At 41.7% G+C, this 27,073-nt stretch overlaps 1 protein-coding gene across 3 annotated transcripts; it reads left to right on the top strand.

The window, feature by feature from the left end:
- The first annotated feature begins 7,416 nt into the window (after positions 1–7,416).
- On the top strand, positions 7,417–26,316 carry CEP20 (centrosomal protein 20). 3 transcript variants are annotated; one of them, XM_077906737.1, is made up of 5 exons: positions 7,417–7,514; positions 11,892–12,089; positions 15,004–15,088; positions 19,512–19,648; positions 24,565–26,316. In XM_077906737.1, the coding sequence occupies exons 1-5, from the start codon at positions 7,487–7,489 to the stop codon at positions 24,639–24,641; spliced, it is 525 nt and encodes a 174-aa protein (XP_077762863.1). In that variant the 5' UTR covers positions 7,417–7,486; the 3' UTR covers positions 24,642–26,316. The 3 variants fall into 3 exon arrangements, with proteins under 3 accessions (XP_077762863.1, XP_077762866.1, XP_077762865.1); XM_077906739.1 differs by lacking the exon at positions 11,892–12,089 and having other exon boundaries at positions 7,445–7,514; XM_077906740.1 differs by lacking the exons at positions 19,512–19,648; positions 24,565–26,316 and having other exon boundaries at positions 15,004–15,092.
- Positions 26,317–27,073: the final 757 nt, after the last annotated feature.

Here is a 27,073-nt window from a genome sequence, read left to right as displayed (position 1 = left end):
ATGTCTCTGCCTCTCTCTGTGTCTCTCATGAATAAATAAATAAAATCTTTGAAAAAAAAAAGAAACGATTTTGGGCGAGGATGTGGAGAAACTGGTGATTTTGCACTGCTGATAGAAATGTAAAATAGAGCATTCTCTGTGGACAACAGTGTAGCAGTTCCTCAAAAAGGTGAATAATTGTCATATGACCCAGTGCGTCCATGCCTAGGCATAGATCACAGAATGGAAATAGTGTTCAAACATTAACGTGTGCATGAATGTTACCTGCCTCTTTATTCATAATAGTCCAAAAGTAGAACCGACAGTTGTCCATCAACTGTTGCATGGATAAATAACGTCTAGTCTAGCCATACAATGGAATAGTACTCAGCCACAAAAGGCAGTAAGGTACTGATACACACTACATTGTGGATGAATCTTGAAATCATGCTAAGAGAAAGAACCCACACATAAAAAGCCACATACTATATGAATCTGTTTATATGAAATATCCAGAACAAGCAAATCCATAGAGTGTGAAAGTAGGTTAGTGGTTGGCAAGGCCTGAGGGCGGGGACACAGGGAGTGGGCAGTGGTTGCTTAGTGGGGTTTCCTCTCGGGGTGATGAAAATGCTCTGAAATAGATAGTGGTGGTGGTTGCACAACGTGGTGAATGTGTTAAAAGCCACTGACTTGTACCCTTTAAGATGGCGATTTTTATGTTAGGGGAATTTTACCTCAATGAGTTAAGGAATTAATAGAAATGAGAAAAAAATAAATAAAAAAAAAAGAAAAAAAAAAAAGAGATGAGACCCAGCTCAGGTGAATGGGATATGAGGAGAGTTTTGCTAAGTGTTTCTGGATCTCTGAGAGAGGTTCTGGAAGGTTTTTTCTCCTCTGACCATTGACAGGCGAAGCTCCATGCAATCTGCCCTATCAAATTCACCTTGTGCCTCTCTGACCCTGTCAGTTGAGCCTGCTTCCACTTCCTGAAATGAACTCATGTTCTACCTCAGGGCCCTTCCACATGCTGTTCCACGTTCCTGAAATGGTCTTCCACCACTGTGCCTGGCTGACACTACCATTCTTTAGCTCTCAGCTCAAACAGCCCTTCCCTGGGGAAGCTGTGGCAGTTTTATATACACAACTCTAACTCTCACAGCATGTTCTGTTCTTATAAGGTGACTTTGACACTCTTCCCATTGAGATGTGTGGTCTGTGTTCCCTTGCCTTGAATCCAGGTAAGCTTGAGACCACCATTGGAGTGCCATGATGGGACGTTGGAAAGAGTAACATTATGTCACTTTCATAAAAGGGAAAAGCTTCTGCCCAGTTCTCCTGGGAGGCTCACTTTTGGAATCCAGCCACCATGCTATATGGAAGCCCAAGTAGCCATGGAAGCCCCCTCCTCCCCATGGAGGGGGACTGGGATTCCTGGTTCATAATATCTCTGGGTGACAGCCAACAGATAACTGGCACTGCCTTGCCAGCCAGCCATGTGATGAGCCATCTTAAAAGTGGATCCTCCAGAATCTTGACAACATCAAGTGTCAGAAGCCAGACATAAATGGCCACATGTTGCATGTTTCTATTTATGTGAAATGCCCAGAATGTGAATATCTATAGGGACAGAAAGTAGAGTAGTGGATGCCAGGGGCCAGGGAGAGGGAAACGCAAGGAGTGACTTTTCATGGGTACAGGATTTCTTTTTAAGGGAATAAAAATGTCCTGGAATTAGACCGTGATGATGATGGCACAACCTCATGGATCTACTAAAAACCACTGAGTTGTACAATCTAAAGTGGTGAATTTTATGGCATGAAAATTACATCTTTAAGAAAGTAGACCCTGCCAATTCCAGTGAAGCTGCCCTGGCTGATGCCATGTGGAGCACAGAGTTGCTGTCCAGGCCAAATTCTGCCCAAATTGCAGCTTTGTGGACAAAAATAAATGTTGCTGTTTTAAGCCACTAAGTTTGGGGATCATTGTTCCAGAAGAATAGATGCTGGTATAGAAGCTTTCCCCAACCACCTCCTCAGGATAGGGCAGGGTCCCTGTTGTCTCTGTATTTATTATACCTCCTATCTTAGTTTGTAATTAAATATTCGACTAATTGCTACTTTCTTATTGACCAGTAAGCTCCGTGTTGTGTCTTTAGCAAAAACCAGTCCCCAGAGGTGTACGTGCCCGCAGTGTTTGAGAACCATGTGGCTGATGTCCAAGTAGATGGAAAGCAGGTGGAGTCGGCTTTGTGGGACATGGCTGGGCAGGAAGATGATGATCACCGGAGGCCACTCTCATACCTGGGCACACTTGTTATACTGATGTATTTCCTAATGACAGCCTTGATAGTTTAGAAAAAAAATTCTAGAGTAATGACTCTGGAAGTCAAACATTTTTGTCCTGACACTCCTATCATCCTGCTTGGAAGCAAGAAGAATCTTCAGAATGATGGGCCCACAAGGCAGGAGCGAGTCAAGGTGAAGTAGGAGCCGGTAAAGACCTTTTCTGCTTTCCTTTGGTTTCATGCTTGGATTCACACATAACTTGCCAGCATTCACACCCACTTCTGAGTGACAACAAAGCTGGGCAGATAACCAGAATGCTGCAATGGTTATGGTTAGAGCTGCAAGGGGCCAGGGATATGTTTGTAAGAATGTCATCAAGAACCAGTGCAGCAGGGGTGACCTATCCAGACATCACCTTGCCTGGCTGGGTTCAAGACTGGCTCTGCTACCAATCCTCTATGTGACCTTGAGCAAAATGCTTGATCCTTCTGTGCTTTGGTTCTAGTGTGTATATTCTCATTACAATTGGAGGCCAGAGAGAAAAGGGAAGCCTTATGCTGGACAAAGATTTAGAAAATTGGGGGAGATTTTGGGGAGGACATCGACATTATCCTACATTCTTTTCCATATTTATCGTATGGATCTGTGAGCTCATTGCAGCAACCACACATCACCGATTTGTCTAGTCTAGCTAGAATATCAAAGAAGCTGTTCCCTTGCTGGGCAAATGAAATGGAAAACCTTGGGGCTGGCTTCAGACTGTGAATGTGGCCAAGTCTCCGCCCAGCTGTCTGAACTCGGGCAGGTCACTTTGCCCCCCTGAGCCTTCCATTTCTCTTCTCACCTTTAAACCAGAATAACAACAGCACCTACCTCCTGGGAATAAATTAAATGGTACATGCAAAATGTTTCACACAGTACCTATGATGAGTACTTCTTCAAAAACAACAGCCACTTCTGTTTTTTGGATTGTGCTCAGTGCAACAAGATTGCAAAGAAAGACAGAAACTATTTTCCCCCTTAATATATGCAGAAAGAATTCGAATTGCCCTAGGATTTGGACCCATCCCTTTGAACCAGCAGTTTGGATTTGGTTGCCATAGTCTCGGGGACCATGAATGGCCAATGTGGAGGCTTGTTGTAGTTTCAGAAGTTGCCTTGACTTGTCTGACAAGGAGATACTGTTTCTATAATGTAGTTGTCTCCAATTTGTAAAATTCCATCTATGGATTTTTTTTTTCTTCCTATTCTCTACAGCCTCTTGTGGCAGGTCCTAAGAAAAGGCATGTTTACAAGGAGGGAGGTGACTAAATCTTGGTAAGACACTAGACTTAGTGAACTCAACTCTGTCCAGCTGGGTTCCTCTGATAAAATACATTTCAGCAAGAGTTACCTCAAGAATTCCTTAATCCCTAATCCTTTTTGTAAACAAGGCATTGAATAAATGTATTGCTCATCCCTCTGAAAAAGACCTTTTGAAAGTGGCATTCTTATTTTACCCAGCAGATCTGTTTTACTTCCTCCAAAGGGCTGACATTAATACCCACTGCCTTCCCCACTCCTGCCAAAATAAAATTCCATATTAAAACCTCCCACATGTCAACGTTCCAATGTGAGAACCACATATATGCCCCAGTTCAGAGGCTGGAACCTATAATCTCCAAGGGCTGCATTTTCTTAGTCACCATAGAGCAAGGCTGGGGTATAATCCCAGCTCCACCCCAAAGTCTACTTGCTTGGGGCTAGTTACTTCTCTGAAAGTCAGTTTCATCTGTGAGATGAGCTGCCTTGCAGCCCTTCATTCATCCAGTCATTCTACAAATGTTTGTACCAGAGATGATCACAATAGGTGAGGTTTCTGTCCTGAAAACCCGGCGAGTGTGGGCATCAGGCGTGAAATAGCATCACAACCCAGTGCATGTGGGCAGCGCTGCCAGGGCGGGTGGTGTGGGGTGGGGGGAGTTCTGGGGCTTTCTGAGGATGACTTATGCTCAACTTTCCTGTCACTCTCCAGGTGCAGTGCAGGGAACGCCCTTCACTCCAGAGTTGCTGAGTGATGAGTCATCCTCGAGAAAGTGGGTAAGTGGAGCAAACAGGGGACCAGAGGCCACCAGAACTTATTACTGGTCTCTGGGATCAAGTCACAGGTTCCCAGGGAAGGTGACTGTATGTGTGGAGGGCGTTTGTTACAGAGGGCCATTGCAATCAACATCTAGAGAAGGGATTTGGGGAAGGGGAGGAGGAAGTCAATGCGGAGACCCTGCATGATGCCTCATTACTGCAATCATGAGCTTCGGCTTTCTGACACAGGATCATGGCAACTGATCATCTCGAGTGGAATAGTACAATTCCATGACTTCAAAAATTGTCCTGGTGCCTCCTTATGGACACTCCCCTTCATTCATCCCAGCCCCTGGCAGCCAAAGTATGATGACCTTTCCATACTTTTTCCAAAGGGACTTTGCCTTTTCCAAAATATTACATAAGTGGAATCATCTGTGATGTAGATTTCTGAGTCTTGTTTCTTTCACCAAACACAACATCTTGGAGATTCATCTGTGTTGTTGCATGTATCAGTGACCAGCTCCTTTTTATTATTGAGCATTTATTATCCCGTGGCACAGATATATGCTACAGCTAATTTATATCTATTCACCTGTTGGAATCCATTAGGTTATTTCCAGGTGGGGCAATTACAAACAAATATGCTATTATTTCACAGCGGTTTTGTGTGGACATAAGTTTTTATTTTTCCTGGGTAAACACCTAGGAGTGGGATTACTGAATTGTCTGGTGAGTATATGTTTGGCTTAATTAGCAGTGGCCAAACTGATTTCCAAAGTGACTCTACCACTTTGTTTTCCTATCAGCAATGAATGTATACTCACCAGTATCTGGTATTGTCATTGTCACTCGTTTTCATTTCAGCCATTCTGATGGGCACGTAGAGATTTTGTCTATCAGCAGTGCTATATGATATTCTTATACATATAACCTTGGTGATTAGTTGTGAGTGTGTCCATAAGATACATTCTTAGAACTGCCATTGGTGGGTCGTAAGGTGTGAAAAGTTGATTAGATATTGCCAAAGAGCCTTCTGAGAAGGTGGGGCCAATATATACACATACCAGCTAGGATTGGTAATGTCTGTTTCCCCACATCCTCAACACAGCGTCTTGGGTTATTGCTGTGTGAGTATCTACCTCAGAGGGTTGTTGGTGAGAACTTGAAGTAAAGTATTAGAGCCGTGCCTGTCATACGCAGAGTGGCAGTGGATGTCATCGTATGATTACCACTACAAACCCATCGATCACATTATTATTTGTCTTTCTCTGAGTTTCTCATCAAGATATATGAGAGTCCTTTTTCTCTGAGGAGCTCAAACATTCTACCTACAGAATTTGGTTAATCCTTATAAATCTCTTCAGATGTTGGCCAGGAATTCAGGCTCTGTGGGTTTTACAGAATAGGGAAGTATGACACAATAGAGTCTTTCTAAGTTTACAGAACAGATCTGTGTTCCACAAAGTCAAAATTAATCTCCTTTGGAATGGGAATGGACTCCTCTAGGTTACAATGGCCTTCAAATGTTTTTGTGTGTGTGTGTGTGTGTGTGTGTGTGTGTCTATCTACTTTAAGAAATACACCAAAAGCCAGGTCACAACATTCTTACCCAAAACAGAAATTAAAAAAAAAACAATACTTCTTTGTTTTCTATTTGTTCCATCCCATCTCATTGAAAATATGTTCATTGGGAGCCACTGATAAATAGATTTCAGAACCTACTATGGGTTAAGACTAGCAATTTAAAGGGCACTGTTCTGGGATCTAGGTCACAGGCATAGACCTTCCTGGCAATGGAAGGAATCACATAACTGGATTCCTAACTGGAAGCACAGAGTCTCACACTCAGTTTTGGGTAAATTATCTCCATTATTCCCATGTTTTTTCTTCTTCATATATTTGGGATGGTAGAGTTTATTCGTTCCTCAATTATTCACAAATAGCTTTTGGACTCCTTAGGTGCACTACCCATAATTAAGTGCCAGGGGAAGAGAACAGGCTTTGAACAGCAAGAGGCCTGGATGCAAATCTCACCTCCACCATTTGCTCATGATCTTGATTTAAGCCTTATCGGTCATCCAAGACCCGTTTCCTCCTCTGTAAAATGGGAGTTACAGTAGAGAAATCACTGAGCCAACATATATAAAGCATTTAGCACAGTGTCAGGCTCACAGTTAAGTCCTTAACACAGTGAGACCAGCAGCACCAGCAGCACCAGAGAACTTGTCAGAAATGCAGTTCTTGGAGGGCGCCTGGGTGGCTCAATGGTTGAGCTTCTGCCTTTGGCTCAAGTCGTGATTCCTAGGTGTGATCCTGGGTTCCTGGGATCAAGTCCTGCATCAGGCCCGCTGCAGGGAGCCTGCTTCTCCCTCTGCCTATGTCTCTGCCTCTCTCTCTCTCTCTCTGTCTCTCTAAAATAAAATAATTAGAATAGAATAGAATGCAGTTCTCAGATCTCACTCTGGATTGACTACATCAGAAACCCCAGCGGTGGGGCCCCATGATTCCTAGGTGTGATCCTGGGTTCCTAGGATCAAGTCTTGCATCAGGCTCGCTGCAGGGAGCCTGCTTCTCCCTCTGCCTATGTCTCTGCCTCTCTCTCTCTCTCTCTCTCACTGTGTCTCTCTAAAATAAAATAATGAATAGAATGGAATGGAATGGAATGGAATGGAATGGAATGGAATGGAATGCAGTTCTCAGATCTCACCCTGGCTTGACTACATCAAAAACCCCAGCGGTGGGGCCCCGTGATGTTTTAACAAATCTTCCAGGTGATTCTGAGGCACGTTCAAGTTTGAGAAACACAGGCTTAATACTTGGTAACCATTGACAATCAGTCCCTGAGCCTGCAGCGATGAGCAGTGGGCAGAGCACGGAAGGACTGATCAACCACAGTGCAGCACTAAAGAGCCGGCAGCATCTGCAGGTGAGGTCTCTAACTGGTCTCGGGGCCGGCTCCTCCCACCTCCTCCCTCAGCACCTAGAGAGCTCGCTGATTGGTAGGATCCCTCCGGACCGTCACCACCCACCCAATCCGGGAGGGCGAAAACTGAAAGGGGCGGGACTGAGCAGCGCGAGAGGGGCGCGCCTATTGGCTGTAGACCGGCGCTGCGCGTGCGCACAGCCGACGCGCGCCCGTGACTGCCGGTTGAAAGATGGCGACTGTCGCGGAGCTGAAGGCTGGTGAGTTCGAGTGGGCGGTGTGCAGGGTGAACCGCGCCTGGTCTTCCTCCCGTGAAGAGGATGGGCTGGAAGGAGAGCGCGCGGAACACAGAGTTAGCCTTTCCGGGGGTCGCTGCGCGGCGTCAGGGCCCGCAAGGCGTCCGGCTGGCGTGGCGGCCGCTGCGCCGGGGGCGGGGGGAGGGGTCCTGGGGGAGAGAAGCGGTTGCTCGGGACCAGCTGGGCGGGTCCCAGGTGCGCCGTCGAGCCGAGGAGATGCTGCGCGACCCGCAGGTTCCCGAGAGGTCTGCAGTCCTGCTCGGTGGGCCTCCGGCGCTTTTGTCGGAGCCCTGTCGGGCCGAGGCTCTGGGCTGCCCCTTTCGTCGGGGGCTGAGGATTTCGTCCCCCTCCGTGATCCGGCCTCGGCGCGACCCCGAACCATTAGCTTACCTGTCTCACCGAAGCCTTGCCGCACCCTGCGGGTTGGGTCCCGGTCCCCGTCGGGAAGGCCTGCAGGTAGGAGAGTGGTCTGGCCTGCCCTGGCCACGCTCCTGTGGTTTTTGTTTTTGTCCTCCCCCCCGCCCCCCCCCCCCCCCCCAAGCAAGAGTTCCGCAAAGGTGCGAGTCATCGAGCGGGATGGTGTTTGCGCACCGTTGGTTTTTAAACTTTTTTTTTTTTAAGGTTTATTTGTTTACTTATGATAGAGACACACAGAGAGAGGCAGAGACACAGGCAGAGGGAGAAGCAGGCTCCACGCCGGGAGCCCGACGTGGGACTCGATCCCGGGACTCCAGGATCGCGCCCTGGGTCAAAGGCAGGCGCTAAACCGCCGCGCCACCCGGGGATCCCCGCACCGTTGGTTTTAACGGAGGTGTCCAAGCAGCGAACAGTAGTCGGAGGCGAGAAGCGACCGAGCCTTCCGTGTCAGGCCCTGCCCAGCCCCCCTGTGTTACCCAGTGGAGTCTGTGTGACACCCTAGGCCTGTGTAGGTCGTGAGAAATGAAGGTGCAGGGAGTTGCAATAGCTCGCGCCAAGTAACCGAGCTAGAAAGAGGCAGTGCGAGGCAGTGCGTGGCAGTGCGTGAGAACCTGGGTTTGCTCCCCCAGCTCTCCCCACCTCCCGGAGCTCCACGTCTTCATCCCTGGGTCATACTGCTACCCGATTAAGAACACTAGTTCCGGTTTTCAGGGACCTTAAATGAGCTCTTAATGAGTCATTTTTTTTAGAAAAGATTTTATTTATTTATTCATTCATAAGAGGCAGAGACACAGTCTGAGGGAGAAGCAGGCTCCCTGCAAGGAGCCCCCATGGGGGACTCAATCCCAGGTCTCCAGGATCACGCCCTGGGCCCAAGGCAGCAGATGCTCAACCGCTGGGCCACTCAGGTGCCCCTAAAAAGGTCATTCTTAAATACCTAGTGAGGAGGGGTTGAATCTCTTTTGAGGGTAGAGTTCAGTAAGCATTGATACAAATGTGTATTTGGGGCATTGGGCTCATGAATGGTCATAAAAAAAGGCATGCCTTTATCCACAAGGAATAGTCTTTTAAGTGAATCCGAGCACCCTCTCTGCACGAAATCCATAACACGTGTAAATCAGAGGATTTTTTTTCTTTGTTTTTTTTTCTTTTTTATTGGTGTTCAATTTGCCAACATATAGCATAACACCCAGTGCTCATCCCACCAAGTGCCCCACTCAGTGCCCATCACCCAGTCACCCCAAACCCCCACGCCCACCTCCCCTTCCACCACCCCTTGTTCATTTCCCAGAGTTAGGTGTCTCTCATGTTTTGTCACCTTCACTGTAAATCAGAGGATTTAAAGATGCTTTGGGATATCAGGCCAGGTTAAGAACCTCTTTTTTTTTTTTTAAAGATTGCATTTATTTATTCATTAGACACAGAGGGAGGCAGAGGGAGAAGCAGGCTCCCTGCAGGCAGCCTGATGCAGAACTCCATCCTAGAACCCTGGGATCAGGATCTGAGCCAAAGGCAGAAAAAGCTCAACCACCGAGCCATCCAGGCATCCCAAGAACCTCTTTCTGAAGTTGTTGCTAGGGTACAGAGTTTTAAGCATAGTTAGAGAAAGTTTAAGACTCAGTTGGTATGCAACCTGAAAAGAAAATGTAATAGGAGATTAGGAGTGTCCTATGCAGATATATCCCTACATGTATCCTTTTATGTTTTTTTCTTCTGCATTTCCCACTTCAGAATATGCTGTGTGTTCCAGAGAAACTTTGTTTTTTTTTAAGATTTTATTTATTTATTTATTCATGAGAGACAGAGTGAGGCAGAGACACAGGCAAAGGGAGAAGCAGGCTCCATGCAGGAGCCTGATGTGGGACTCGATCCGGGATCCCCAGGATCATACCCCCGGCCAAAGGTGGCGCTAAAACGCTGAACCACTGGGGCTGCCCCCAGAGAAACTTCTTGAAAATTTATTTCCCACTCAATCATTTTACATTGTATGGGCTTTTACCTTTTTCTTTTTCCTTAAAGAGGGGCAAGTGGGAAGGAGCAGAGGGAGAGGGAGAAAGAGAATCTTGAGTAGGCTCCATCCCCACTGTAGAGCCCAATGCAAGGCTGCATCTCAGGACCCTGAGATCATAACCTGAGCTGAAATCAAGAGTCTGGTCCTTAACCAACTGAGCCACCTGAGTGCCCCTGGGCTTTTACCTTTTTAAACATTTTCACATTTTCCACCTCACTTGGTTCTGCCTCTGAGATGTAGGACTCCGTATGTTGCAGAGGGCAGCTGAGGCATAAGCTGGTGATGACACAGGATAGGCTTCCTAATTCCAGCTTCATTAATTCTCATTTCTCTGCTGAGTTTGAGGTTATGTTGCATGCAAATTCAGAGTAATTGGGGGATCTCTGGGTGGCTCAGCGGTTTAGCGCCTGCGTTTGGCCCAGGGTGTGATCCTGGAGTCCCCGGATTGAGTCCTGTGTTGGGCTCCCGGCATGGAGCCTGCTTCTCCCTCTGCCTGTGTCTCTGCCTCTCTCTTTCTCTCCATGTCTATCATGAATAAATAAATAAATAAATCTTTAAAAAAAAATTCAGAGTAACTGGGACAGGATCCTGGCCAGCGGAAGAAAATCTCTTCCATCTAATTTCCAAAGATGGAGTTAAAGAAGCGCATTTGGTTATGATCCCAAGAATATGATAAGGCTGGACCTTCCTTTTATGGGCCTGTTACAATGTCTGATTGGGTGATAACTGTACTTGCATACCTGCCCAAAAGGTTGAGGGGATGATTTAAAAACAAGGGGCAAGAAAGGTTAAAGTTTAGTCTACACAGTGTCTCTGTAATCATATGGCCCAGGTTTTTGTTATGTATTAAAGCTTATGGGGGTTTTATGTTTATGCCTATGTGGATAAGCTCCTTGGGCCCTATTTATGAATTTTTCTTTATTTTGGTGCCTTTGGCAGAGTGCAGTACAGTAGTAAAATATGTTTATTACACCAATAATATACAGCAATGTATTATGCTCCCAGGTAGCATTTATTGAGCTTTTACTATGTTCTAATCACTGTGCATGAGACATATTGATTGTCTAGGTTTGTTATTTAGCCGTTAGGGACAGTGTGAAAAAAGAAGGTCCTAGACCACTGCAAGGAATGATACCAATTCAGTTCTCTGCCCCAGTGTCCATACCAGTATTTATAGTTAAATGTCATTATCACAGCTGATATTGTAATATAACCCTTGCTCATCAAGAGGTTAGTTTACATTCAGCGTACAGATCCCAGATTCCTTAAAATGGCAGTGGTATAGCCATGTGTTAGATTTCATTTAGGCTTAAAATTTCCAAATCCTACTGTTTTTTGTTTTTTGGGTTTTTTTTTTGGAAGTTAACTCATAAGTGTCTTTAAAAAGCAAACAAAACCCAAAGAAAAACCTTTTTGTTCAGAATAGGCCATCCCCCAAGGATTCTGGATATCAAAGGTTTTTATCAAAAGACAACAAATTCCTTATGGGATGCACTTGATGTCTTTAATCATCTTTCTAGACCAGAGGTTTTTAGTGACACAGAACCTGTCTGCAGTGATTAACGCTCCTGAAAATATAGGAGACAGTGTAAATTTCAGGCCCCGGTAAGCTAAGTACATTCTGTGCTCCCTTTTTGTTCCTCACTGAAGATGTATACCAGACCATAGCTTCCTACAGTGATGATTTTGGAAAAATAAACTTGAATTTGATTAAATATATTGAAATAGCAAATCATTGCAACTTGAGAACTTTATTTTTTATTACAAACAGGATATAATTGGATAACTTCCATTCAGCATATTGTTTAGATCAAAACAATGGCTATTAGGCCATTTACCTTTTAAACATTTTTCTTCAAAGTATACCTAAGAATGACCAAATTTATTCTGCATTAATGTTTTATATTTAACAGTTTTAAAGGACACCTTGGAGAAAAGGGGAGTATTGGGGCATTTAAAAGCAAGGATCCGAGCTGAAGTATTCAATGCCCTAGATGATGAAAGTGAACCCCGACCACCATTGTCTCATGAAAACCTTATAATTAATGAACTAATTCGGGAATATCTTGAATTCAACAAATATAAGTATACAGCATCTGTCCTCATATCAGGTAAGAGGTCATTATTACTTGCCTGAAACAAAAATCTGCTTTTTCCTTTCCTCAATTCTCAGGAAATATTTAGGCTGAAAATCTTTTTTTTTTTTTTTTTTTTTTTAAGATTTTATTTAATCATGAGAGACACACAGAGAGAGGCAGAGACACAGGCAGAGGGAGAAGCAGGATCCATGCAGGGAGCCCGATGTCGGACTCGATCCTGGGACTCTGGAATCACGCTCTGAGCCGAAGGCAGACCCCCTCAGCTCAACCACTGAGCCACCTAGGCCGCTAGGCTGAAAATCTAATTCCATTACCATACAGTATTGTTCAAGTGGCTGGGACATAAAAATCTCCTGAGCTCTTTCCATAACTTGAATACATTCTCATGGGGCTTATTGTTTTGTAAGGGAAAATAAATACCTAAACACTTAAACTCATGTGTACTTTGAAAAATCATTTGTATTCCTGATTCTGAAAATTAAAAGTGATTTACACTTGTGTGCTGCCAGCTTTTTCTATGTAGATGCTTTAAAAATACACAGTTTTGGGGGATCGGTTGGTTAAGCATCTAACTCTTGATCTCAGCTCAGGTCTTGATCTTATGGTTCTGAGTTCAATGCTGGGCATGGAGGCTACTTTAAAATTAAGAATACACACAGTTTTGATGTGTATATTATTTATTAAAAATATGAAAGGTTGGAGATAAAACTTCAAAATATTGCTAATATTGTAGGTTAGGGATATATAGAAATGTGTGTAAAAGCATGGTATTTTAAAACAGTTGTGAACTGGGGTGCCTGTCTGGCTCAGTCAGTTGAGCATCCAACTCTTGGTCTCAGCTCAGCTTTTGATCTCAGGGCTGTGGGTTTGAGCCCCGAGTTGGGCTCTGCACTCAGTGTGGGACCTAATTAAAAAGGATCAGGAAGGTAAACGCCAACTCACTACAGCAATAGGAGGGAGAGAAATGTTGGGGAGTTAAAAAAGTTAAAATACACTTATCTCATTCTATTTCTCATTTTATTTCGGTTAAAATACACTTATTTTATTTCTGAAGAAAGAAAGAACTGGAGGGAATGCATAGTAGTGAAGTTAGATTTTCATCTGCACTGGAGGGAGACACGGGACTGGAACGATGACTTTAATTTTTATTAATCTGTGTTTTAAGACTATCTCTTGCCTCATCAATGAAAAGAAACCATGAATTCGATTTTGGAAGAGAGAATAAATTCTTTGTGATGTTGGAACTTTTCCATTTAATAGATTTTTTAATTAATATTCTAGATCTTTTATTTAATGTTAAGCATGATACCTTAACTGAGTAAAGACTGGTGATTTTTTTTTTAAAGATTTTATTTATTTATTTATTTATTCATGAGAGATGCAGAGAGAGAGAGAGAGAGAGGCAGAGACACAGGCAGAGGGAGAAGCAGGCTCCATGCAGGGAGCCCGACGTGGGACTCCATCACGGGGACTCCAGGATCACAACCTGGGCTGAAGGCAGTGCTAAACCACTGAGCCACCCAGGCTGCCCAAAACCGGTGATTTTTAGAGGTCTAAGAATCTTCGTATTAGCCCCCACTTTCCTTAGTTAGAGATGGGTGTATAATACTATTAATACTCAGAAAAGAAGAACATTATGAAAATATAATGAATTAGGTCTTGGACCTGGGCTTCCCTAGAATAAAAAGTAGTCACAATAGTCAAGTTTCATGTTAGGTGTCTTGGCTTTTTTAAAAAACTGAGGTGTAATTAATAATGCATTATACCTTTTTTAGTATACAGTTCTATGGATTTTACCAAATGCATACAGTTGTGTAACTACCACCTCAGTTAAAATCACAATATAGATATTTTTATCACCTCAAAACATTCTCTCTGCCCTGTTGTAGTTAACTTCTTCAGCTACCAACCCCTAGCAACCACTGATCTGTTGTTTTCGTTCCTAATATTTGCCTTTTCCAGAATGTCCTGTAAATGAGCCCATTCAGGTTGTAGCCTTTTGAGTCCGCTTCCTTTCACTTAGCATAATGCATTTGAGATTTAGCTGTGTTGGTTTTTTCCCCCTGAATAGCATTCCTTTGTATGGCTGTGCCGATTTATCTATTATCAGTTGATGGTCAGTTGTTTATAGTTTTTGGCAATTATCAATCAGCTGCCCTAAATTTCACACACAGGTTTTTGTGTGAAGGTAAGCTTTCATTTCTCTTGAGTAAGGAGGTAAGAGTGGGATTGCAGTTGTTTGTGATTAAGAACATGCTCACCTTTATAAGAAACGGCTCAGCTGTTTTCCAAAGTGGCTATACCATTTTGCTCTGCTACTAGCAAAGCAAAGTATGAGAGTATCCAGTTGCCTTGTATCCCTGCCAGCACTTCATATTTGGGTTAATTTTACTTTTAGAATTATTGCTACCAAATAAATATTGTTCCTGTCCTGTATTTAACTTGTGGGCTTCTCAAAAAAAAAAAAAGGCCTTCTGAAGTCCATTATGCAGAAGCAGTATGTTCCCAACAAAAAATTGGGGGATTTAAAAAATGAATTTATGTTAAATCCTGTTAAGTTATATATATAACGGGCAGCCCTGGTGGCTCAGTGGTTTAGCGCCATCTTCAGCCCAGGGCATGGTCCTGGGGACTCGGGATCAAGTCCCACATCAGGCTCCCTGCATGGAGCCTGCTTCTCCCTCTGCCTGTGTCTCTGCCTCTCTCTCTGTATCTCTCATGAATAAATAAATAAAATCTTTTAAAAAAATAGTTATATGTATAACAAAATGATACTTTGAAAATCATAAAATCACATAGATGTGCCTTGGAATGTGCCATTATCACCCTCCCAAAATCTGAAAAGTCTGTATACCTGGTAAGTGGTTCTTATCAAAATCATATGTGCTTTTTAGAAGAATAAAGACTTATACAATTTTTCTTCCAGAATCTGGTCAACCTGTAGTTCCATTGGACAGACCATTTCTTATCCGTGAACTAAATGCATTTGAAGAATCAAAGGATGATACAATGTAAGCTTTTTTAAATAAAATTTTTTTAAATAAAAACGTAAAAATAAGTTTTTAGTTATTACTATTTTGTAGTCCTAATCATGTATTAGTGGCTTTATTTCATTTTAATTGAGCAGGAATTTATTTGGTTCGAGTGTGTGTCTAACACTGCACCAAATCCAAATAAGACAAGGCATCTGCTCTTGAGCTAGAATTCCCATAGTTCCAGAGGACCGAACCTCTGTCTTGCTAAGTAAGGGTCACTCTTCTTGGCTTCTTGATGCATCCTTTTTTGTCTTCTCAGGCTTTGCTCTATCAGTTGTTTTTTTTCTCACGTCAAACTCTTCTGATTATTTCAACTCTTCTGATTATTTCCTCCATTTAAACCTAGGAATATACTCAGATCTAAAAAAATACCGGTCAAATCATTTTTACCACTGAACTTAGTGATAACCAGCCATCTGCTTTCATTTTGTTTCTCTCCCCTCTTTTGCCTTCTGTGCATATCAAAAATTCTTCCCTCACCATTTATACTGAAACTGTGCTCTTGAAAAGAAGGGCGACTACTTTCAGGTAGTTTCTTAGTTCTTTTCCTCCCTCAAGGTCGCTCAAACTTTTTCCAGAGGATCCTTGAATGGCGCACACACACACACACACAAATACAATTGTACCTAGGAGGCCAGGGGACATAGCTGAAAACAGCCCTTTCCTGGCAAGAATTTTCTTTGAAGTCTTATGTTTTCTCTTTCTGAAAATTTCTTGAATTTTTTCTTTCTGCTTCATGGTATAATTATCTGTTTTACCTTACAAATGCTATAAATGACATACCAATTAGATTGAAATCTCCCGCAAATCTTTATACCGTTAATAATCCAGAATCATATGCCCCCTTTATCCTGTGCTTTGTCCTAAGTCCCTGGCACCAAGGTGGGTATACATCTGTATTTCCAGTTTAAGAAACTCAATTTTGCTTGAGTTTCTGTAGCATTTTGTAATAGTGACTGTTGCCTCTTAAGATACTTTTTGTCACTTGTCTTTTTTGACCCTTTACTGTCTAGGTTTTCCCTTCCCTAATAGTGTTCTCAGTTTCTTCTTTGGCTCGTTTAGGGTTCCCTTAGATCGTGAGCAGTCTCCAGGTTTTGTCCTCCTTCTCCCCTTGCCCACTTTTCCAAGTATGCCTGAGTCTTTAATGATGCCTCTATGTTGGTGACTCTATTTTTTTTTTCTTTTTTTGAGATTTATTCATGAGAGAGAGAGAGTGGCAGAGACACAGGCAGAGGGAGAAGCAGGCTCCATACAGGGAGCCGGATGTGGGACTCGATCCCAGGTCTTCAGGATCACGCCCTGAGCTGAAGGCGGTGCTAAACTGCTGAGCCACCCAGGCTGCCCAGTGTCTTTAAACCCAACAGACACCCTGAAGTGTGGGCCCACATTTCTGCTGGCATCTCAAACTCCGTGTGTCCAAAATCTAAATGTGTTATTTTCACCTCCTTAAACCCACCTTGTGTGTTCCTTATCTAGCCATTAGGGTCTTAAACTCGGAGTCTACTTCCATCTGTGGCTCTTTCCCCTCTCTCTACCAGTCACCTTGTGGGTTCCGTCACTTCTGCTTCACAGTGTTCCCTGTCCCTTCCCACTGCCCTGCACTGTTTAGAAGCCATCTGTCTGCTTTGTCTGTCTCTAGGCACTTTCTTTCCAACTTACCTTCATACTGCCAACAGTTTGCTTTCTGAAAGGCAGTTACTGCTCTGTTTAAAACATTTCTGCTATAGGACTGCCTGAGTGGTTCAGTCGGCTAAGCGTCTGACTCTTAATCTCAGTTCAGGTCTTGAGTACAAAGCCCCCACTGGGCTCCATGCTGGGTGTGGAGTCTACATTCAAAACAAAACAAAACCCCTCCATTGTAAACTTTTCAGATTTTGGAAAGTAACATGGATTGTATAGTTGAAATTTGCTAAGAGAGTAGAACTTAAACGTTTTTTCATCCATGAAAGTAGCACACACAAAAGTAAATGGGTGAGGTGATGGGTATGTTAAGTCAATGAGAGGAATTCCTTCACAGTGTGTGTGTATATGTATATCAGATCATCGTGTGGTACACTTTAAATACCTTATAATTTTATTTCTCAGTTATACCTCAGTAAAGCTGGGAGAAAAAAGGTAATATGGCAAGTATACCAAATACTAGGTGTATGTGCCGGTGTGAACATACAGTGACTCCATAAATATACTGATAGTTTTTCAGGGAAGCTTAAGAATTTTCACAGAGTACAATAAAAATATATAATAGCCCTGGTTAGGTCCAGCCATGCTACCAACAGTTTGTGCCAAATTTATGAAGAAAACTAGTTTTCAGAGTTTTTGTGTTTCAGCATTGCAAATAAGGTAATTATAAAGCCGAACTTAAAATCTTTTTTTAACTTTTATTTTATTTTATTTATTTTTAAAAAATTTTTATTTTTATTTATTTATCATGGTCACACACAGAGAGAGAGAGAGAGGGGCAGAGACACAGGCAGAGGGAAAAGCAGGCTCCATGCACCGGGAGCCCGACGTGGGATTCGATCCCGGGTCTCCAGGATCGCACCCTGGGCCAAAGGCAGGTGCCAAACCGCTGTGCCACCCAGGGATCCCTGAACTTTTATTTAAAAAAAATCTTAATATCCATGAATTCATGGATTAAACATGTAAGCTATGTATTTTCTAATAACATTAAAAAGTATCTGAGTCTTAAAAATTTTTAATGTTAAAACTTCATTGATGTTAATTTAAGAACAAAATTGTTGAAACTTAAAAATCTTCTTGAACCTGTTAGCTCATTGGGAAACATGGGTTTAAAATTAAATGAAAAGACAGATCTTACATTCCTGGTTATGAGAGTTACAATGTAAGATATATTCCTTTCATAAGAGTTGGGCATCTTAAATAGAGAAACCTACTTTCCTGCTTTCCTCATGATCTGGAGAAGTTGGCATGCAAGCAGTTATTGCTGCCTAACTGAGTGCCCCAGAATTTGGTAGCTTGAAACAATCATTTATTATCTGTAGTAGGTCAGGAATCTCAGGGTGCTTCTGATGCTCAGCATTTCTCTGGAGATTCCAGTTACAATGTAGGCAGGGAGGCCCTGGTCTGAAGGCCTGGCTAGGGCTGCAGGATCCCCTTCTGTGTGGCTCGCTCCCACGAGACCATTCCTTCCACGTGTACCTTTCCCTGGGACAGCTTGAGCGTCCTCATGACATGGCACAGACTTCCCCAGAGAGAAGGCATGGAGGAGACCACAGTGCACAGTGCTTTATGACCTAGTCTTGGAAGCTGCACAGCACTGTCACTGAATACCTTATTTGGTTCATAGAAGTGACTTGAGCCCACACTCCAGGGGAGGGCAGTTAGGTTCCACTGTGTGAAGAGAAAGGCATGTCCTACTTTAATCTATCACGTCAACTAATAAATATCTCAAAAAAAAAAAAATCCGTGAAATTGTATCTTCAGTGATGAGATTAGAAACGAAAACATTTCTGTAGTACCTGTCTTCATTGTCAGCAGGTAGCTTCCCTTTCTGCAGGGGGACTAATAGAAATCACCAGCAGCATATTGTCGTGAGAAGAATATAGGACTTGGGGTTCAAGTAGAAAGTTTGTTTACTTACTAAGGAATCTCTAAATCTTCCCTGAGCTGTGGTATTCTCATTTATCCACAAAGTGAAGATAAAATGGAGAGAGGTTAGAGTATTTTGTAAAATGTAAAAGTAGCTTTTTTAATGGGCCCTGCCTCCCAAAAAATAGCTTGTTAAATATCAATTCTAACCCAACTGCTGAATAGCTAACATTCATAATACCATTTAATATGTGCCAGGCACAGTTCTAAACACTTGATATTTATTGGCTCATTTGGTCCACAGCAACCCTTGAAGGTAAGGGCTACGCTTATTCTCATTTATAGAGGAAGAAACATGGAGAAGGCTGGGGACATGAAGAATCTTGCTGAGGTCAAGTGCTGAATCCAGGATTTTAACCTAGACAGTCTGGCTTTGCCCATATGTGATCTTTAGGCAAGGATCTATTCTTCTACTTAGTGTTTACTGAATACTTGTTGTGTATCTATCAGATAGTGCTAGGCACTGGAAAATCTTCCACTGGACTTTGAAAGTCGAAAAGCAGAATTCCTGTGTATTGATGACACTGTGTTTCAGTTTGGGTGATGTTTACATAGTTAACATGGGTTCTCTGGGTTTTTAAATTGTCTTTCAACTTAAATGGTACTCTTATATTTTAAAAAGCTCAAAGAGTTTGCGATTTGGATAGTAACCGTGCATCTTCTTTCTTTTAAGTTTTGAAAATTACGTGGCCATTTTGGTGGCAGAGGAAGCCTTAAAGAATAGAGGTTTTAAGCTTTTCCTGTATCTGCAATTTTAATTGATTTTTAATTGGTTTTCTTCCTGCTACAGACCTCTTTTATATGGAATTTTAGCTCATTTTTTACACAGAACGAAGGATGACCTCCAAAATCCATTCCTGAGAGGGTCTTCACTTCAGCCTCCAAACCCAAATCTTGGTGGACAGCCTAGCAGAAGAAAGCAAAGGGGTATGAATTTCCTGAGATTCATCATTTAGCTGTCAGCAAGCATTTGTTCTTCTTTTGTTTAAAAAAAAATCTTTTAAGATTTTTAAGTAATGCACATACCCAACATGGGGCTTGGACCCCACAACCCCAAGATCAGGAGTCACACGCTTCACTGACTGAGCCAGCCAGGTGCCGCAAGTATTGTTTTGTTCTTAAATATCTTTCTCTCAGGAATAGTTTTTCCTGAGCTTTTGAGTTATAGTTTAATTCTACTTCCATCTAATAAAGTTTGAGTCTGTGTTACTTATTCTTCAAGAAACAAAATGCTTTTTGGAAGGAGAATCTTGGGATGGGAGAGTGGACAAAATTCTTAGGCACTCTTTCTATGCTAAAATATGGAAAAACCTGATTTTCACAGAGATTTGTACTCTTTTGGAGCAGCTTAGATCATTAGCATACTGAAGAAATAGCCTTTTATCAAGTCATCACTTTTCCCCCTTCAAGACTGAAGAAAGGCAAGATTACTGAGTACAGATAGAGAAGTCACAGGTGTCTATATCCTTTGCATTCTTAGGGTACTGTTTGTGAAAGACTGACAGTTACCTACAACTAAATTCCTAGGAGCATAGCCCCTGTTGTTTTCAGAATGTTTACTCTTTAATGAGCTTTCATTTGTTTTGATCACATCAGCAATAGGATCTCAGTTTGATCATCTGAACTGAATGGTTTATAGCTCCTTCCCAACCTTGGTAGATTTAATCTCTTTCTCAGAAGGACAGTCAGAGCTGAGGCTCAGGCATCAGATTAGCAGAGCAAATCTAAATCTTAAAGAACGTTGAAATAAACTTACAGGAAACATCTAGAATACAAATTGCCTCTCGTAGTTTTTTTTCTTTAAATATTTTATTTATTTATTCATGAGAGACACACAGAAAGAGGCAGAGACACAGGCAAAAGGAGAAGCAGACTCTCCCCAGGGAGCCCGACATGGGACTTGATCCCAGGACCCTGAGCTGAAGGCAGATGCTCAGCCACTGAGCCCCCCAGGCGTCCCACCTCTTAGTTTTCATGAACTGCTGTGAGCAGTACTGATCACGTTAAATATTTGCTGTGTCTCCTAAGATCTGATATTGAAGTATTTGTGAAGCAAGGTGACCACCTTTGGAGGTTATTTCTGATTTCACTAGGAGCTGTTCATTTCTGTATCTTAGAATGCTGAGCTGATGGAGCAATGGAAAAGAAATCATTCCTGCCTCCTTACCCAGCAGTTGAGAAAACCAGGACTGAGAGGTTGTAACTCCTCTGAAGCTTGCAGCTGATCATTTTTAACCAAATCAGCACCTCCAAGTGCTATTCCTATACACTTTTCCCATTAAAGAATGTAAAGAAGTTTTCCTAGTTCCCTTTTCAGGGCTTGGTGCCTACTATTTGACGAGTACTTAAAAAGCAAAACAAAACACACAAGTGCATGAGTCAATCTCTAAACATTCACATCATACAGTGTAGAATTCCCTTGACTCTCTTCCCTCCTGTCTGTCCCTAACTCCCCAGTCTCTGTCCCTCCCGTGGAAGGTCCCTGTCAGCAGCTGGAAGGGTGGGATCTCCTTCCAGACTCATTTTGGCGCATGTAGATTTATACATATTGCTGCTCTCTGTGCTCCTGCCATTCACTTTGTTTTCACTTGTCTTGTCGAAGTGTGTAGAGCTTCTTTGACCTCATTCTTAACTTGGTATATTATGGCATAGTATTGCTAATCATCCTCTACTGATGTACTTTTGTATTCTTAATTGTTCGCTTTTACCATATTGCAGTGTAGAGTTACTTCTTCGTCCACACAAGTATTTCTCTGGTGTGGACACCCTAGAAGTACAATTGGTGGTTCAAAGCCTGTGCCCATTAAAAAATGTAGTAGAGGGCAGCCCAGGTGGCTCAGCGGTTTAGCGCCGCCTTCGGCCCAGGTTGTGATCCTGGAGACCCAGGATCAAGTCCCACGTCGGGCTCCCTGCATGGAGCCTGCTTCTTCTTCCTCTGCGTGTGTCTCTCATGAATAAATAAATTAAAATCTTTAAAAAAAAAAAAAAACAAAAACGTAGTAGATACTGTCTCATTCCCCTCCAAAAAGGCTTTACCAATTTACATGCCCACCAAGAATAAATGATAATACCAGCATCTCTATTTAATTGCCACCAGGGGATATTGTACATGTGAACACTTGCTAACATGGCAAACCCATGACTTGGGTTCTTTCAGTTCTATAAGGAAAAATAACATCTTGAGAAATCACTTTCCTGGCTTGTAAGCTCTTTATTTTTATTTGTTTATTTTCAGGTGTACAATATAGTAATTCAGCACCCCACTGGCGTGCTTATCACCAGAAGTGCCCTCCTTAACCCCCATCACCTATTTACCCCATCCACCCCCCACCTCCTCTCTGGGAACCGTCTGTGTGTTCTCTAGAGTTCAGTGTTTTTTTTATTTGTCTTTTTTCTTCCTTTGTTCATTTGTTTCTTAAATTCCACGTGTGAGTGACATCATTGGTATTTGTCTTTCCCTGACTTACTTTGCTTGGCATGATACCCTCTAGCTCTATCCATGTCCTTGCATGGCTTGTAAACATAATCAATCTCATTCATGGCTAATGACTTAAAACAAAGTTACAAGTAACAGAGTATTTATTTCTTAACTCAGTTCTATTCTTTTGAGATGTGGGTCACAGAATAGCTAGTGGTAGCTTTACACTGAGGAGGTGGGAGGGCTGGTGTGGGGGGAGAGAGGGGAAGAAAAAGGGAGACAAAGGGTGAGGGAGGAGAGTGCATTAGTTGCTCTGGGGCCTTCAGAGACATCAGAGAATCCAGTTCAGGTTAGTAGAACTGTGGGTGCGTGTTCGGTGGAAAGCTCCATGCCAGGCTCAGAGGTGAGGAGGACTGCTGCACTAACAGAAGAATAGGGATTTTGGTAATTATTTTTCTTGACCTTCAGAAATTTTCTTGATAACAATGAACTCTTTGTGCAATGATTTGTGAAGAATTGCCAGCCAAAAATGGCATTTTGTCCCAGTAACACACTTCAGCATTTACTTTCTCAATTCTAGCTTAGTGTTTGATAGAAACACGTTTTATTTGACAACATTGAAAGGTTACAAAGATCTTAAAATAATTATTCAGATTACAATAACCTGATTTCTACAGAAGCTCATCCAGCTGAAATACAAAACACTAAAATGAAATCATCTTTTCTGTGAACCTGTCTAAAGCATGCCAACGGGAAAACTCTTCTTTTATCGAAGTGCTGAAAAAAATGAACCGGGCTTATGTAGGCACACATGCCTTTGGGATGGTAACCAGTTGATTAGTGCTGCTGCTGTTAGAGCTTAAAATATTAGAGGCAAAGTAGTTCTTGCAATAATTAAAAGATCAGGTATCTCATAAAAGAGAAAATCATTATCAGCGCAACTTTAATACACTTCTATGAAGCCCATGAATAACATACTTCTTAATACTGCTTTTCTAGAAAACTTAAAATGGTTATTATGGTCTCAGGGTATTGTTAATTTTGTTCTGTCCAACAAAGCTGCCTAAAACTGAGGGGGATAGTCCTCTGTGACCCAGACCTACAGTCTCCATTCTTTATGAGGGCGATCAGCTGCTGTGGCCCGGCCAGGCAGGATGTAGAAGCAGATTGTCTTTAGAATTAGAAAATCCTAATGTGTGGGAAATATCAGAAAGGGAGACAGAACGTAAAGACTGCTAACTCTGGGAAACGAACTAGGGGTGGTAGAAGGGGAAGAGGGCGGGGGGTGGGAGTGAATGGGTGACGGGCACTGGGAGTTATTCTGTATGTTGGTAAATTGAACACCAATAAAAAATAAATAAAAAAAAAAGAATTAGAAAATCCAGTATGTTTTTGGTGCTAAAGCTGGATGTTTCTAACAACTGTCTAAATTCTAAATTTGTGTTCTTTTTCTCCTGTCATCAAAATCATAAAAAATGGGTTTTTCCATTGTAAAAGTGTCTTCGGAATATTTTCAGGTTTCCACAATTTCTCAGAATTTAGCTTTGCCTTGCATTTTTGTTGGATTTGGCTAGTAAATCTCTTCAGGTTCTTTTAATTCAGGGTACTTCTGCCCTCTACCCCTTGCTCCCTATGACAAAAGAAATTCAGCAAAAGTGACTAGGGCCTCTTCTATTGTCAGAGCACAGGGGGTGGTCACAGGGGCTCTGGGCTTTTCCGAACTCTCAGGGACCTTTATTGTGTCTTTGCTTGAAGAACATTTTCTATAGTTTCTTGGATACTTTTCTGATTTGGGTTAGGAAAATGTAAACTCTGCTAGTTTGTTTTGCCACAAGATGGTGCTGCTAGAGGCATTTCTATTTGAAGATAGAGTTTTTTTGTTTTTGTTTTTTTTTCCTCCTTTCTTTTTAGTTGAAGAACTTTGGCATCCCTCAAAATGCTAATTGAACACTCTGTCCTTTCTCATGGATTCCATTCCATACGTATCATGTGAGAGAAGTTTATAACTGCTCCTTACACTTGGGTTTACTCCAAGGTGCTCTCTATTCCTTTAAAAACATTTTAGAGGGGCGCTCGGGTGGCTCAATCTGCTCCCAGGGTCCTGGGATTGAGCCCTGTGTAGGGCTCCCCACTCAGCAGAGAGTCTGCTTCTCCCTCTCCCTTTGTACCCTCACTTTCTTGCTCTTTCTTAAATACATAAATAAAATCTTAAAGAGAAAACACTTGAGAGTGAGTCTTTAGTACTAAACGTTTCTGATTTCTTCAGTAATGTTTTAAAAATGGTGAGTTGATTTCATTGTCCTAAACCACCTAAAGAACTCATACAATATTAAATATGTAACATCTGAAAATATATGTAGATATGTCTGCACACTGCCTACTTTGACTTGGAATAAGTACTGACGTTTATTTCTGTTCATTTCAGATGACCACTTACAAAAAGAGAAGGGGAACAGTACTAATATGGAAGATCCTCTTGTTTCTCAAGCAGTGAAGAGATGACCTTTCCATTCGGGTCATCTTTTGTCTTAAAATTGTATGTATTAAAAGAAAAAAAATTGTGTGTATTAAGTAATGTATTTATTCTCCCAACATTACCAAAATATATCACTAATATTTGTAGAAAATCGGGTTTCTGCAAAACATTTAGCCCACTACATTTGTGAGTAAAAGCTAACTCTGTCATCTAGCTTGTTGGATTTGACTCGAAAGAAAATGCATTGTTTCTTTAGAAAGAATTTTAAAGGTTTTTAAATTTGTGAGAACTGGAAGGACTTTTTAGTACCCTGTATATTCTCCAAAAAAACAAGATTCAGGTCTTTATAGCCATATGCTCTGCCCTTTAACAAGATTACATTGATTACATTTCCTTCAGGCTGGAATTATATGGATTTGTAGAAAAATTCATTTATGTTTTTAAAAAGCATTTGAAAGAACATTAAAGCCAGAAAAAATGAATTCCTATGTAGTTTGATTTTTTTTGTTGTTTACGATTAGTGATTTTTCAGATAACCATTTATAATTTGGTTTGAATATCTGAATTACCATCTAAATTTGAACTTCTAAACTAGGTAACAATGTACTTTTTCTTTCCTTAGACCATTTTGGCTCCTACTGGAAGATTTAATTAAAAGGTAGAGGGGGAAATAATTCTTTTAATTTTGCTGTAAGTAAAACAAAGAGTTTATTTTATTATACAAAGAATGTGGAATAAGCATGAAGAGACAGGCTTTAGGAGAAATACCAGAAAGCACCTTTTAAAGGATAGCTTTGTTTAGCCTCCATGTGGCCCTCAGCTGTGCAATTACAAGATGAGCTATGAAAGAGCTAGTCCCTACCTATCTGGACTCTAAATCTCATGACATGTCAATTTTTTATTCTTGAGATAGAAAAACGGTAAGAGTTCTTGCTGTGCTATCTTTAAAATGCTATTTGATATTTACTACAACATTTTTATAACGTGGAGTCTACAGACTAATGTCCCTAACAACAGCTATTATAATAGCCCTTGATTGGCAAAAGTCATAAAGTATATTCAGACGGAACTTGAATGTTTTCCACAGGACAGGTGAGAAGGGCTGTCAATAGCAAAATTGGCATTCCCTTCAGGGTGTTGATTCTGTGCTGTCTTTGGAAATTATTGAAACTTTTGAGTTTATGTTTGGTGTTGGTTGGTCCTTACAGATTAACCAGGAATTTTTACTTGAATGAAGAAAATTATTAAAGAAATCCCCTTAAGCCATACTTTACAAGTCAGAGGATTTTTGAGAGGCCCAATTGATGACCTAGAATTACATATATAGATGTAGAAGTGTACTATAAGGGCTCATTTCCATTTTTTAAATTAAATCTGTAGTATCTGATAACAATTATGAATTCCATTGTATTATATGTGGGAATATAAATATCTGAATTCTCAGAGGACTTGGTTTTCATCCAAGGATGTTGGCAGTGGATGCTAAGTTTACCTCAGGAATTAGAACCATGCAGGATTAGATTTTTAAAAAATGCTGGAGTTTATAATGCTGATCACTGATATAAAATCATCACAATAGAAGCTAAACAGAATTGTCACATGTAGTCCATAGTGCTTGTATGCATTACTCTGTAACTCGTTTGTACCTAGGCAACTTTTATACTTTGAATGTATTATTTAATAAAAAAAACAAGCAACTCACCTTTGTGCAGTGAGTGTTATACCTATGACTCTTCTGTCAGGAGGTGAACACCAGGACAGGTGGCTCCCCAGACCTTCCTTCAGGATCTCTAGTGGCCTCGTTGTTGGAGGGTGTAGAGAGGTGGAGGGAGGGGAACTTTTCCTGGTGGGTGTGCACTCAGTATCAGCCACGTCACCCTGCAGTGGTTACTCTTCATCCAGGAGGCTGATGGTATCAGTCTCTGGGGGAAAAGTAATCTAGGGGGGGGCATTTAGGGGCTCAAAACATATTTAGTAGTATGTTTTTATATTTGGAAAAGAGAAAACCACCTATTTTCAAAACAGATTTTTATGATTTCCATAAAGGACCTTAGGTTGAAAAGTCTGCTCTAGAAATTTTTATACTCAGGATTTTTGAATAGCGTCAATTAATTTATAAGCCAGTCATTGAAAAAGTTACGTTGGCTGAGACATTAAAAAAAAACTAAGAGAAAGACAAGACAAATATAAACGACACATCAAACTATTCTCATAAACTAAATCAGTACATCATGCTGGTGGTTTTCCTGGGGTTGTCGGGAGAAGTTGTCTTCCAGAAATACGGAGAAGTTTTAGGAGAAGACTTGGATTTACAGAAAAACAGGATGAGAATTGGAACTGAAGAGGGACTTAGGGAAAGTGGAAATATAAAACTTGGGCAGTCTGAAAACCAAGCAGGAGCAGAGGTGACGTTAGAAGATGATAAATTTAGCTTAGCATATATGTTTGCACAGAGTAA

Source organism: Canis aureus, chromosome 8 (assembly GCF_053574225.1).
Source record: "Canis aureus isolate CA01 chromosome 8, VMU_Caureus_v.1.0, whole genome shotgun sequence".
Taxonomy (NCBI): Eukaryota; Metazoa; Chordata; class Mammalia; order Carnivora; family Canidae; genus Canis; species Canis aureus.
Note: the sequence above shows the minus strand (reverse complement) of the source record. Positions and strands in the feature narration are given on the sequence as shown.